We start from the raw sequence: 14,928 nt of genomic DNA, 5'->3' as shown, positions 1-14,928 counted from the left end.
ACATGCCCTGAGCATGTATGAGGTTCACAGACTCCCTGGCAGCCACTGCCACCACCCCCTTTGAGAAAAATCTGTGCTCTTGCTATTGCTACCGTAATGCCCAACTCCCTCTGTTTAGTCAAAGCATTTCAGTTCACAGGGATTGCGAGATACTTGCTGATACATTAAATTTGGTTGACTCTAATCTTTCCTTATCAGATGTGGACACAAATTTGACATTTTACCAGCTGTGGCAGGCCTCAGCTAAGGCTCAGGAAAGGCATCTCCTGATCACATAAATATAGCCCAAGCTTAGCCACTTCTAGAAGATGTGTGCTAAACTAATAGTAGAAATTAAAGCCAAGGCTGTGAAACACTGGAAGGGATATTTACAGCTAACAAAGACTATCAAGTTTTTAAATGCTTTAGCATGAAGAGAGGAACAGCACCTAAAAGCTGAAGCAATTAGCTTCTGCAAAGCAGGTTTTATGTTTCAGTCATAATCAGAAGGGGTTTTGTAAGTATTAAATATGATTAATGCAGGTTTGTTGGGTTTTTTTTTACACAGTGGCATTTATTTCAAAGTGAAGTGTCAGCAGAAGGTAACTTAGAATAAGTAACAATAAATGAACTGAACCAGCTGGCATTCAACCATGAGATCTAAAGGAAATCAAATACAAAGCAGCTGAATCACTAATGGCTGTGGGTAAATGATCATTTAAACTTTTCTTAGTACCAAAGCAATGGAAAGTGACAAACACCAGGAAAAGCAATAAATAAGAGCTCCAGTTTCTGGCTGAGAATGTCTCTAAACCAAAATCCATCGGGAGTGGGAAGAACATGGTGAGGAAAGCCACCCCAGACATGCCTTCTTCCTGCTCCGTACAGTCTAGCCTATGCCTTTGGAGTTACTCATGTCTGCTCCCACCGTGGGCTTTGGCAATTGCCTTGTGCTGACACAGGGCCACTGGTTCATCTGAGTGCAGAAGAGTGAAGTGGTGGGGGTTGAGGAGGCCAAGCTGCTGTGTGCCCCGGGATCCAGCCGTGCACAGCCTCATACCACCTCGAATCTTCTGAAGTGACTGGAAACTCTAGGCTTTGAACTGTTATTTAAAGAGCTCTTTTAAACAGTTTGAACACCAGACACACATCCGTGCCCTCTGGATTTTCCTGGGTAGAGAAGTATTCAAATTATACAGATAAAGAATAATTATTACAGAAGTACATTTTCCTTCTGTAGTGAAGAAGGAGACAGCTTCTCAGCCAGCATAAATTTGTAGATAACTCCGCTAAAGCCGAGACTTACACCAGGAACACAATCCCTATTAGTCTAGAAGGGAAGCAGCTAAGTATTACAAAATCTAGCACTGTAGAGAAAGACCCAGAGTGGCTTAATTCATTCCCTTCCCACAGTAAGCAAAAGGCATTTCACTTGCCAAGCTTGCCTGAACAGCAGTGTGGTACCCAGAACTGAACTGGCTTTGTATGCTGGGAAAGTGGAATCCTTACCCTGCCCACTTCCACCAAGTTGGTGACCATGACCACGCTTGCAGAGTTTTCTTGCCAGATCATTCTCCAGAAATCCTTCACTGTCTCTTGCATAGGCCCTAGGGCAGGAGAAAAGACACAAGGAAACCTTAAGAGAGCGTACTGAATGTCAGCAACCCTTCTCAGCTGCTCCCCTGGATTCCTACTCTCCTTTTCAGAGCATTTCTCTGCAATTCAACAGCCAGGAGCTCTTTAAGTGATCAGACACTTCCCTGCAGAGGTATTTGGGGTATTTAAGGTTATAGCATGCTGGAAATAGAGGTGATAGTGGTGTATTGTAACCAGCAGAGATGGCTCCAGTAGGTAAACACATATAAGTGACAGGGCATGGGATGCACCTTACAGTGACTCTGTATTAAGACTGTATTGAAATTTGTACCTGGTGCAGCACTAAAATGCCTTCATTTCACTCTGTATTTATTAGTTATGAAAGAGGAAGGAAATAAGCAGAGATTAGCCCTTTTCTAAAGTCCCCCAAGTAACCAAATGTTCATCAGTCACAGGGTTATTCATACTGCCCTCCTCAAGCAATTTCATACCACCAGAAGGTAAACCCAAGATCCATAAAGTCTGTTGTAGTTCTAATGTCATACTTCATGCACAACAGACACATTATAGATTACACTGCCACTTCTAAGTCTGAAGCATTTCTTATTCTTGTAGCTGAGGTTTTGCATTTGAGTGCCTTAAAGATCTTGGAACATTCTATATCCTCCCCTTTTGTGCTCCTATACTGAGTTTTCATAAGTTCCCCCAAACAGAAGTTGGGGTGCCCCATCCCTGGCAGTGTTCAAGGCCAGGTGAGACAGGGCTTGGAGCAAGCTGCTCTAGTGTGAGGTGTCCCAGCCCATGGCAGGGGGTTGGAACTGGAGGAGCTTTAAGGTCCCTTCCAACCCAAACCAGGCTGGGAGTCTATGAAATAGCTCTCAGAACCATTTAAAACAGCAGTGGTTTTACAAATATTTAGACATACAAGAATGAACTTGCCTTGAGTTGCAATGTAATGGCGAGGCCGGTGGTACCCCTGGAAGAAAAGAAAATAAGTGATGGTCTGTGAGATCACAGTTCAGACAACATTGTGTATTTTATACCTTCCAGGCAACAACAGCTGCTGCAGCCTAAACAGGGTACTAACACCCGTTATTGAATGAATGAAGATAGGCAACTGGATTGCCCTGTGAGATTTTAAGTGATGGTATCTTGCTCAGGCTGAGAAACAAGATCTCATCATGCCAAAGAGAAAACAGGAATGAGGCAGCTTTTACTACTTTCTCAAAGAAACACAAGCCCTGGGACTCACCTGTGGGCAACTCTGCAAACTAACAGGCAAAATGCTGCACCTTATTGTTTGCAAAAGGAAGAAAAGCATGCATTGCCTCAGTGTGGACATGCTGAGTGCCTGTCCTACGTAAACTTATCAGGTAGATTTTTCATCCTTTAAAGAAACTCTTCTGAAGTGTTCAAGGCCAGGTTGGACAGGGCTTCGAGCAAGCTGCTCTAGTGTGAGGTGTCCCAGCCCATGGCAGGGGGTTGGAACTGGGTGACCTTTAAGGTCCCTTCCAACCAAAGCAGTCTGTGGTTCTATGAGTCTATGTTCCTAAGATTTAGAACACGCATGCAAGAAGCACACGTTCATTTGATGATTCTGTGTGTGTGAGGGAGGCTGCTCTTTGAATGTTATTCTATAACACTAAAAAATATGTCAATCTACTTACATGCCTTCTGCACTGCAACTCTAAGAAGTTAGTAAGTCTCATATCTACCAGTGCTATTGCATGGGGCTGATACTGCTTTCCATATACGTCAGTTTAGCCCACATTCCACTTATGTTGGTGGGTCTGTCAAACATAGGAAATCTCCATCTGTCCAGATTGGTCAGACAGAATAAACAGAAGACCGAGAACCTTCTCCCTGTCACAACATGATGTTTGTGTAATGTTCAGCTGTCATTCATATCAGATCAACAGTCTGTCCCTATGTCACATGCACCAAATTCATAAGCAGACTTGTCATCAGCAATGTTTGTCATAGTGGGGATGTCCAGGAGCCTTACGTCTATGTAATTGGCGTTTATGTAGTCAGAGTGAGGGTCCCCATCCAGCAGCTGCAATCTCACTCTTGAATGATCATCTGAAAGAAGGAAAGGAAAAGAAGTGACAGTAACGATAAAAAGGAGTTTCTCAGCGTTTCATTGGATCTGCTGGCTCCTGCAAGTGGGGAAGGGAACTCTTACAGCAATAACAAATGAAACCATATCACATTCCTGTTCCTACAAGCCTTTTGTGTTTAAGATGTAATGTTTAGATCCTGAAGTTAGTGTCCATTCATACTCTGTGTTCATCAAGGTCACTGCTGCCATAATGCTCACTGAGCTTTTACAGAGACCACAAATGCTGCTTCTGCTTGGCTTGGGGGTCTCAGGACAGATCCTTACAGGATTTATCTCCATGACAAAAGCCGTACTGATGCTTGAAGCCTCCCTGCCTTCATCTGAGCTATGGAAACTGAGGCAAGAGCTGAAACTTGTCAAGATGAGGATAAAAATAAACAGATCACATCAGAGGTATAAAAAGATTAAGGAGGGTAAAATGGCAAATGCAATCCTACAAATAAGAAATGGGACAACCCAGAAACCAAAGAAACACTAAAAGAAATCAGAGACGTCTCTTTTATGCAACCCCCAGAACTCACAGCAGCAAAACAGCATCAAGGCAGTGTCAAAACACAACAAAATTAAAAACATACATGGTTTTGAGGATGTTCAAAGTTACTTTAGATAAGGCAGTGAAATACCAGATACTGATCTTTCCATCTCCCAGCACTACAGCTCAGAGACAGACAGGAACTGCACCAGCGGGCAGATCATGACACGATTTTCTGCCATGGGACTATCCGGATCTGTCCCTGGAAGAGCTGGTGCTGGGCCCTGCCACAGGAGATCCTCCTTGAGCTGGGCTCTGATCCGATTTGGTCTGGCAATCCCAGCACTGGCATGTGATTACACTGCAGAACTCTATCTGAGGGTCAGTTGCTTGGCAAAGGTACTGGGTGACAGAGGTCACCGCAGGCCATGCTGGGCTCAGTTATAAGGGATTTATAAAAAGGAGTATAATATTGAGTCCATTAAATTTAATTCCTCTCTACCAGTTATGTGACTGTAGCCCTCAGTCAATAAAGCATGAATGTTTAGAAGCAATTTGCAAAATATGGGCCTAAGCATGATTTATATGCCATTAAGAAGAATCACAGCAATGAAACATAAAAATCCGAGGTGTGATTCTGCAGCAACTCAGTCAAAAAGGGTTTAGTCATGACTTAATTAAATGCAGGATCAGATAATAATTGTGAAGAGAGATGCGCCTGCAGTCCTGAAACCCAAGATTTGGATATTTATTAAATATTCATTTGGTTATGAAAAGGAATTATTTTCATACTGTGCTCATTTTTTGGATGAGATTTTCAGCCCCCCAAAATACAACCACAATTGCTGCATTTATCAAATCCCGTATTTGCATTCTAAAAAGGTTATGCAGGTGAATCCATCAAAAGCTCTATTATATTGGTATTAATAAATACAACCTTTGCAGGCGCAGTGGAAGGAGGTATGTGTGTTAATCACAGTGCTGATGTTGTTCCCAATTACCTGCACTCAAGGCAACGACACCGGGAGTTGCAGTAAATCATGTGGTGAGACAGACAACAAAAGAATTTATACTTGGACCAATTCCCAAAGACAGAAAAAGAGCTGATTAAACTGGACATCCGGATGAAATACACAAACCCTCCCGTCGAGAATTTCACACTTGTAATTCCAGGCAGCAAACCCAGCTAGGAAAGGATCACAGGGAATAAACGGAAAGGGAAAGCTCCAAGAGCTGATGTTTTAGAGGGGAACTTTACTAACTCTGCTTGAGATCCCATGATAAAAAAAATGTTATAGAAGTCTTCACTTATTGCAACAATACAGCTAAAAAGTGAAAATGATGTTTTAAGAGAGACACTGTCTATGCAGGGGGGGGAGTTAAGGGCTCTGAATAGTCAGCAAAAAAAACCCTGCCCCTCTTCTTCTAATGGAACCAAACCCTGAAATTAAGTTTCAGTTCTTTGAGACACTCATCATAAACTCAAAACAGAAGGGATGGATTGAGAGAGCTGGGCTGGGTCAGCCTGGACAAGAGAAGGCTCCTGAAGGGGAGACCTTAGAGCAGCTCCAGTGCCTGAAGGGGCTGCAGGAAACGTGGAGAGGGGCTTGGGACAAGGGATGTAGGGACAGGCCAAGGGGAATGGCTTTAACCTGCCAGAGGGGAGACTGAGATGAGCTCTTAGGCAGAAGCTCTTCCCTGGGAGGGTGCTGAGGCGCTGGCCCAGGGTGCCCAGAGAAGCTGTGGCTGCCCCATCCCTGGCAGTGTTCAAGGGCAGGTTGGACACAGGGGCTTGGAGCAAGCTGCTCTAGTGGAAGGTGTCCCTGCCCATTGCAGGGGGTGGAACTGGATGAGCTTTAAGTTCCCTTCCAGCCCAAATCAGGCTGGGATTCTATAAATACCTTCCGAGGCAGCTAAATGTGAAAGACCCAAGGAACAGACTGCAGAAAAGGTCTGTGCACTTAAGACAATTATGGATAAAGAAAAGATGCTCTATAGCTGTAGGAAATATTGTTGCCTGGGTTTTTTCCTTTAAGCCAATATGGTTATTCTATCTCTGAAAAGCAGCAAAGGATGAAAAATGATGATTGGAAATGAATGACACTTTACAAAGAGGAGACATCCAGATTTAGGTCCTATTATATTTTGGGAGCAAATAAAAAATACTTTTTTTTTTTTAGGACAGTATTCAAAATATTTTATTGCATATTTTACAAAAATGAGATTAATTCCTGGAGGACATTTATTTCTCTTTATAAGTGTGAACAGTGCAGCAGAAAAGAAAAAAGATCAGTGTATGCGGTAAGCACACAAAATATTAATGATGTCCTAATGGTGTCTTTAATCTTTTTCATAAGTTTAGGAGCACAGTGTGGATAAAAGTTCATGAAATAACTTATCTTGTAAATCTCTTTTTTCTTCCCAAACTTTGGAATGTGTCTTCTTATTTTAACGGAGAGGGGCAAAAATCCCATGCAACTTATGCTATTAGCAAGAACAATATTCTACTTAAGTTTTTTTTCATCTAAAGACTTTAAAAGGGTTTTTGAAGCACAGCAAATGTCTTCATTATATCTTCTCTCAGTGGTTAAAATCTATTTCTGCTTCTGCAGTCTATTCACTGGACTGTACCAGCCAAGGAGACAACTTATTTGGATACTTTGGATCAAAGTATTGCTCAACTCGTCTCTAAACTTGTCAGACACCACGTCACTGTGTTCCAAATGGATTATAAGTAAGTTGAGAAATGGAGGGAGAAACAGGAAGAAAATTGCATGTCTATACCATTGAGGACTGCAAAGAGTGGAAATTAAGTGTATAAATGCTTTGATTTCCCTCTGTTTACTCTAGTCCCTATGTAACTGAGCAGAACTCTAAATCTGTACAGAGTACTTGGACTGAAAATTGGTCTTAAAAAGGATTTCAAAAGTGACAAGAATTTCACCCAGAAGCATCGTGCTCCCATTTTAGCACAAAAATGCTATGGCTTCAAACTTCTGTCAAAATTCCCATTAGTGATCATTTGAAAGATCACTGCAATTTTTCCACATCTCATTCTGAAACCAGCGCTGGATTAATCTCACACAACTTTCGCCATCTAAACATCACACAGCTCCTCTAAACCGGCTGTCACAGCTCCTCACAAAGCCAATAGAGAAGTACACAGACATCTTCTGAAATGATTCAGCCCAGTTCTGGTATGGAAGGACGATCTGCCCTCTTAAGGACACACCATCCTCCTCCTCTCTCCATCCCCTTTGATCCCAAACTGTGCCCTGAGAACTGGGTAACGGCAAGGTGTGATTTATCCCATCCTCTCATGGACACTGCACAGAAAAGCAAGCGTTTAGGCACTACAGAAGAAACCATGGAATAAAAATGCTTGAAAGATAAGAACTTTATTCTAAATCCGATACTGGCTGTGCATTATCCCTTTCCATGGCCAAGAAGTGCACTCCACCTATGTTTCAGCTGAAATATCCGTTAATCTCAATCTGTTCTTTGTCTCTTCTACCATAAAATTCCCTATTAATTCACCGTGTTCCAGCCCGAAGCATCTGGTAGCCAGAGCATGAAGGAAATGAAGCGAACTTCTCCCATCTTTTATCATCAACTCAAGTTTTTAACAGACCATCACAAGACTTCAGACCTGTGGTGCCTAAGAAGGAGCATGCTTTGCTCCAAAGCACAACCCTATGTCTTCATGTCCTCAGCTCTCACCTGGAAGTTTTCACTCTCATTGCCCATTATAACAGCTCTAAATCTGGACAAGATAGGGAGAAATAGAATAGAAGAATAGAACCAAAGGCCCCACATAGCTTCTGGATTTTTTCTCTTCTACGTGTTCAGCTCAACATCCCTCCCGTAACAACCACTTGCCAGTGTGCTTTGAAGGCCTCAGTATCTAGGCCCTGAAGCAAGTTAAATCATTTTGCTTCAGCATGTAAATGGATCTACCACCTACCCTTGCCCCCCACAGAAAAATCTTGCAACTCCACAATTAACTTTGTATTTACAACTTTTACACCCAAAGCAAAGCTCATGGATACTGCCGATACCATAAAAAGTTCGAGTAGAGCAGCTTCCTCCAGCATGGCAAATCTGTGCAATCACAGTCCATCCTTCCACCATCAACAGGGGATTTCTGTGGTCACACAGACCACAAATCACTCCTCAGGTTTTCTTCTTTTTTTCCAAAAAAAAGCATTGCAGGTTGAAGGGAACCTTGAAAACTGGGGTTTAAAGCATGGGAGAATCATAGAATCAATGAGGTCGGAAAAGACCTTTGAGATCATCCAGTCCAACCATTCCCCAGCACTGCCAAGGCCACCACTAACCCATGGCACTGAGGCCTCATCTCCACGGTGTGTGAACACTTGCAGGGATGGTGACTGCAGCCCTGCCCTGGGCAGCCTGTTCCAGTGCCTGAGCACCCCTGGGGAAGGAATTGTTCCTCAGCTCCATCTAAACCTGCCCTGGTGCAGCTTGAGGCCGTTTCCTCTTGTCCCATCCCTTGTTCCTTGGGAGCAGAGCCCAGCCCCTCCTGGCTCCATCCTCCTCTCAGGCAGTTACAGAGAGAGAGAACTTAGAGCTAAGAACTCTCTTGCATCTCCTCTCCATGAAGAGATTAGCCTCATGTGCAGTTTTGGTTTGCAAATGTAAGAACAGCAGATGGTGGGGCTGGCAGGGAGATCTAGGTTTTCACTGGGAGGCACGATGTTAATACAGCCCTGGGAAAGCAGTGAGCTGAGTGAAACAGTGCTGGAAGTGTACTATTACCCAGAAGGCCATAAAGACAAGATCTCATTTGCTGTGATTCACTGAGCAACGCTACTTACTGCGAGAGCTTACAAACCCACATTTTAACAGAAGTCTCTGAAGCAGTTACAAAAGTTAGATCAAATCTGACTTTTCAATACACTGCCCAAAACACATGGGGTAGCTTGTTCCAGGAGTAGGGGAAAGGTAACTGTGGTTAAATAAATCACATTACTTGCCATCTGCAGCCTTTTACCAAGTAAGCTGGTAGAAGCAATCACTGCATACTCTGGGTTTTACCAGCAATTACAATTCTAGTACAGCAAAGCAGCTAGGGGGGTCATTGTGTTCCACCTCCCTGTGAAGGCTTGTGCACAGTTTGCACCCTCTGAGCACAGTTCATTTTTATCATCTCCCTACAGGGATCTACTCACCTGCTATCTATCCTGGATCCCATCCTTGCCTTTACTCATGGAAGGTGCCCAGCATTGCCACCAGTGGGCTCTGGCTCAAGGCTTAACCAGTGACACCACTGAGCATTTCCCAGTGGTTCTACAGAACATCTGATGAACAATATGCTCCTTCCTTAGGCATCCTGCCTCCCTTCTCCCCAGCCTCTGCAAAGTGAAGCGAGGATTTCACTCCAATTTATCACTTTTTATTGCACGTTGTTGAATTCTTCTTGCTGTGTTTCAGAAGAGCTGCTTTCTCCTCCTCAAATTCTTTGTCCTGATAAATATTTGAAATGAAGAAAACCCACTCAACTTTGTAATTTACCTTCAACTCTTGTGCATCCTGCCTCTCACTATGTTCATTTCTTGATCTATTCCTTTCTACCTTACCCTGAAAACTTTCCCAACAGGCCTCAAACTTGAGCTTCTTTTCTGATGTTTTATGTGGCTATGTTTTATACTTCTTCCTTAGCTTTTATCACATTTTCCATTCCCTTACTCAAGTGTATAACCTCCTATCTGTACTTCTACTGTATTTATAGCCAAAAGGCTACCATCACTCTTTGTTAGAGCACAATTCATCTTTGTGAACATCTTCATCTTCTCTTTAAGTAATACCACATTTATCTTCCTAGATTTTGCTTCCTTAATTTCTTCTCACATTTCACTTGGGGTTGAACATTTTCTTTGCGACCTTCAATATAGATGAGATGGTGGCTACTGCACAGACTTATCTCTTCCCACCTCTACTTTTATATTAGATCAACTGTTTCATCAAGACCATAAAAAAAACAGTCTTTCACATTCCCTTCCTTTTACTATGGCACTTTCATCTTCAATCCACTGTGTACTTGTTACAGCTGGATGATACATCTGTCTTAAACTAATTTAATCTAAGCTAATTGTATCGACAGGTAAACTGAACCTCTGTCTGGAGGCATCTCGCTTTGCCATAAGGAACACAGGAAACTTGTAGTGAGATTCAGTGACATATTTCCACACTAACTGCAATACTCCAGTACTACCACTTCCATTTTCCATATAGAGAAAAAAAAGGACTGATGGAACTGGTGACCTGCTCCCAACCAAGACAGGAAACCGGAAGCAGAAGTGGGATTAGAGCAGGGCTCACAAATTTCTGATACTCATTTCTATATCTCTTTATCTTTACCATGGGGTCCCTGAACTGAGCTGTCCTATGCCATTCCCCAAAACCGTTACATGAAACCACTTCTTTCAGGTCTTAAGAGAGGGATAGTTGTGTGTGAGAGGATCCTTCTTATGGCCAAGGGGTTTTTATTCTTTAGTAAATCTGCTTGTTTTACAGCAAATACATATTTAACCTCAGAAAAAATAGAGCACTAAATGTATCACTCAGCATGACTTCATTCTGCTCTTCTAGCGTTCTACAGATTTACCCGGTCATGAAAATCTATGGCACATTCATTCATATTCTTATTTCTTGTTCTGATGGTCTCAGGCCTGGCTTCTCCAACTTGATGCTGCTCAGCAGCCCTTACAAAGAATTACCTCTCCCACCTCCTCTCCCCAGTCACTGTAAGGAATAATGAAACACTGGGGTGAGCTGCCTGGAGAAGTATCTGATCAAAATGACAGAGGTGAATCTAGTCCTGACTTGGAGAACAAAGCTGACCTGAATGGTTTTATAGAGCCATTCACTGTCCTGCAGTTCTGTGATGCATCAATATTCCTATAACATCAACAGCAACTGGTTATTGAAAGGAGTAAAACTAAGAAGCTTTAGTGCATTTTCAGCTGCCTAATTGTGATTCTGAGGCAGAAGCTAAGCTTGTCCCTCACATCAAACCAGATCTCTGGAGACAAGCAGTGATTGCTTCACCAGTTCCTGACCACAAGGAGGGAGAAAATCTCATCTCTGATCCCCAAATAAGAATCTGATATATCTGCATCTCCTCCAGTGCTCCCATCTGTGGCACTGAAAGCTCTGGTTTATGCAGTAGAAATGGACAGAAAACGGGCATCATCACTCGCCATGTACATCTGGCAAAAGGATTTAGGCCTGAAATTGCAAACATTAAGCACAAAGCAAAGCAGATAGAAAAAGTGTAAAAACCATCAAGTCATACTTGACTTTATGTAAAACAATGAGAAAAGCCCCTAAAATAAACTAAAATCATAGAAACATAGCTTGGAACAAACATAATTATCAACCAGCACTGCAAACCAGCTTTTAGTGAGGTTCTCCAACACACCCTTTTCCCCAGGATGCATACAACACCTCACAGAAAGGCCAGGTTAATGTGAATTTACACCTACAGGAGATTATGTTTCCGTATCTGTTCTTATTGCGGTTTTCATCTTCCTTGGCTGTATCCCAGGATGCTGTCTGCCCCTCGGGTAGTGCCTGTAAAACAAACAGTATGGAGAGTTTATAAATAGCTGGCCAATGCCTTAAGATGACTGAGCAGGGCTAAAATAAAGGCACCGCATTAATTCAGTCATCAACCAAGCACACAAGTGTTCCTGAGGAAAGGGCACATCCACTAAAGCAAGAAGCAGAGCTTGGTGCAGACCATTTGCAGCTCTTGGCTTCTGCCAGCGAAGAATCATTTGCATCTTCCTACTTCTGATGTAAAAGGACCAGGGGAATTTGTTTCTGGCTTCACAGCCACAGGTTAACTTCATTCTTCCTGCAGAACAGGGTTTGTGGGGATTTCACATCCATACAAACACAACACTCAGTCTTTCATATTTAAGTTGAAAACAGATACAGTGATTTCATGTAGTTCTGTATTAATAATGGAGTGATGCAATGCAAACCACTAGCTGATTTTCTCTGGGGAAAATTAAAGCAGCTCAGGGTTTAGATCATTTGTAAGGAAGAGAGGCAAAAGGAGGTAAAATGTGCTCATGAAGTATGAAAATAACCAGGCATTTTCCTAAAATCTGCTATTTTCTTTGAGAAAGGATGGGGTAAGGAAACTGGCAGCACATGGTGGTGCCCTACTGCTTGGCCCTTCAACTATCCTGAACACACTCAAAAGAGCCACTTTGCCCTTGGGGCACATCCAGGAAGATTTATCAAGGCAGAGCCAGAAAAAGCACAGGGTGCCCAGAGAAGCTGTGGCTGCCCCATCCCTGGCAGTGTTCAAGGGCAGGTTGGACACAGGGGCTTGGAGCAAGCTGCTCTAGTGGAAGGGGTCCCTGCCCGTGGCAGGGGCTGGAACTGGATGAGCTTTAAGGTCCCTTCCAACCCCAACCAGTCTGGGATTCTGTGATTCTAAAATATCAGTTTCATGGGATCTGGCTGGAGGATGGTCTGGCCTTCCCTGGAAGATGGCCTGGATGCCTGTAAGCAGGATGAGCCTTCTCCCTTTCTCAGGATGGTCGGGAATGTCAGTACACATACAAGCAGCAGGCACAACAGTGCTTACTGCTGGAACAGCAACAGCAAGAACTCCCTGAGCATTGCTCATTATGACTGAATGGAAAGCCACAATCTAGTTAAAGATGTCCCTGCCCATTGCAGGGGGCTGGAATAGATGAGCTTTGAAGGTCTCTTCCAACCCAAACTATTCTATGATTCTATGATCTACAAACTACTGCTGGTGGCTACAGAGAGCCTAGCCTTGACCTGTGCCAAAAACACAGGTCAGGAGCACACCTCCCACTGACTTGCCCCTATAGATGTACATCCACCAAGATCTACTCCTTAACATGGTCCCACATTACTAAAAACAAAAGCAATGTTATAAATCGTAGTATTGATGGTCCCTAGGAAATTATGGGGGTTTTTATATTGCAATCATTGTAGAATCGTATCTTCCTTAGCTAGCGGTGGGTAGCGTGACACAGCTGTGCCAGTAAATGAATTTACACTCATCTTCACAAGCCACACAGGTCTATCACAGTGCCTGAATGCAATAGCAGAATGACATAATTATTAGGATCTACAACACTGACATTACAATTAAGTTTAATACAAGCAAAGCCCTGGCAGAGCAGATCACTGTGAATGTCCCCCTGAAGGGTTCCAGGACAGAAAATGTCAGGCACTACAGCACTGCCACCAGCACTGCTGGCAACAGACAGGGAGAGTGAGCTCCTGTTCAAAAGCCCAGGATAAAGAGTAATAACTCTGTAATTGGTAGGGCTTTGATCACACATCTATTTCCTTTACAGGCAGCTGTTTCCAAACAGCAACTCATCTCCTGAGCAAAAAATCCCAACCCAAGCAACAAACCCAGACACAACAAAAAATCCCAAAGCAAAAGAAAAGAGCTAACGAAGGTCCATTTTCATCTTCAAAGACTGAGCAAAAAGATGCCTTATTTTCCCACTAATATCCACTATTACAGCAGATTGACCAGAGAATGACAACAGACATTAGACATCTAATCACAGCCATCTGAAAAGAAAAAGAAAAAAAAGGGAAAATCCTTTCTCATGACTACCATTGGGAGAAGTTATCTTGGCCAAAGAAAATACATCAGTTCCAATAAATACCTTTTCAACAAACCCTATGTGATTTGAACATGAAATTCTCCATTGAAACTGATGTTTTTATATTAGCCTGATAGCCTCCAGGGATTTAAGAGTCCAGGATTTTTCATCTCATTCAATACCAAAGAAATCTTTGCTTTGCACAGAACTACCCACAGCACAGCTCTGACTGGTGAGGAACACAAGCTACCCTTGCAGAAGTGTACCTCTTCCCCCTAACTTTATATACACCAGATGAACAAACTGGAGTAAACTGTGTGTACATGGGTGGTACGGCACAGAGAACTTTCTATGGGATTACTGAAAATCCTGCACCAAGAATGGAAACTGCATTTACAAATGCAATAGTATCACTTATAATTTGGTTGCATCCAGAAAAAGAGAAGCACACCTAATGTTTTGTTCCTTCAGGTTTTGTTGACACAGTATAATAGCAAAAAGAGTTATTGGTTGTGTTTCTCTGCATTATCAGTAATGGTAAATAGGGTAAATCACTCAGATGTTGGTATTTGATATGTTTTTCACAGGAAACACTCCCTCTTTCTTTGAGTTTTAATGGCAAAATTGTTCATAAATCTGGACTTGATTTTTAGGCTTCATTTTCTAGATAAGTTTTATAAAACGTATAATGAAATATCTTCCCAGTTGTAAAATTTATGTTACAGAGATGTTTTTTTAAGCTAAATTGATCCGATTTTGATCTGAAATGACAAGAATAGAACTCTAAAAGTCAGCTCCATCTCAATCAAGCTTTCTAAGCACCACGGCCCAAATATAACTAAAGTGTTCACATTAAATTGAGGCTTCCTGCGAGCCAATTTAAATTTCCAATGGATGCATTTAGTTAGTTTGCTGTTTTTAATTTAAATAGGAAAACTTGAATCATTCATCTGCAGTGCTCTAGTCCAATGCTACAATATTGCTGCCAAAGGCAACATCAATTAAAAGCTGTGCTGCTCATCTCAAAGTGTGCTACAGAGTCCTGCTCCTCTCTCTGCATCACTGTCTTCTCAGCAGTGGTGGCAAAACCAATCCCACAAGTCTGCTGTGACCCAGGGTTAAAA

The 14,928-nt window shown here is 42.6% G+C and overlaps 1 protein-coding gene across 11 annotated transcripts in view; it reads right to left on the bottom strand.

Annotated features, from left to right (window-relative positions):
- The window catches only part of PTPRT (protein tyrosine phosphatase receptor type T), a 469,312-nt gene that overhangs the window by 26,394 nt on the left and 427,990 nt on the right, over positions 1-14,928 (bottom strand). For all 11 annotated transcript variants that reach the window (XM_061441416.1, XM_061441421.1, XM_061441417.1 and 8 more), the window contains 4 exons: positions 11,678-11,765; positions 3,581-3,657; positions 2,515-2,551; positions 1,489-1,586 (listed from right to left, as the gene is read on the bottom strand). In XM_061441416.1, the coding sequence (XP_061297400.1) occupies positions 1,489-1,586; positions 2,515-2,551; positions 3,581-3,657; positions 11,678-11,765 (300 nt within the window). The remainder of the gene's footprint in view (positions 1-1,488; positions 1,587-2,514; positions 2,552-3,580; positions 3,658-11,677; positions 11,766-14,928) is intronic.

Source organism: Pezoporus flaviventris, unplaced genomic scaffold (genome assembly GCF_033815535.1).
Source record: "Pezoporus flaviventris isolate CSIRO_AGI_PZ_B2104156 unplaced genomic scaffold, CSIRO_AGI_Pfla_v1 ptg000213l, whole genome shotgun sequence".
Classification (NCBI taxonomy): domain Eukaryota; kingdom Metazoa; phylum Chordata; class Aves; order Psittaciformes; family Psittacidae; genus Pezoporus; species Pezoporus flaviventris.
This window is presented reverse-complemented; position numbering and strand designations above follow the sequence as displayed.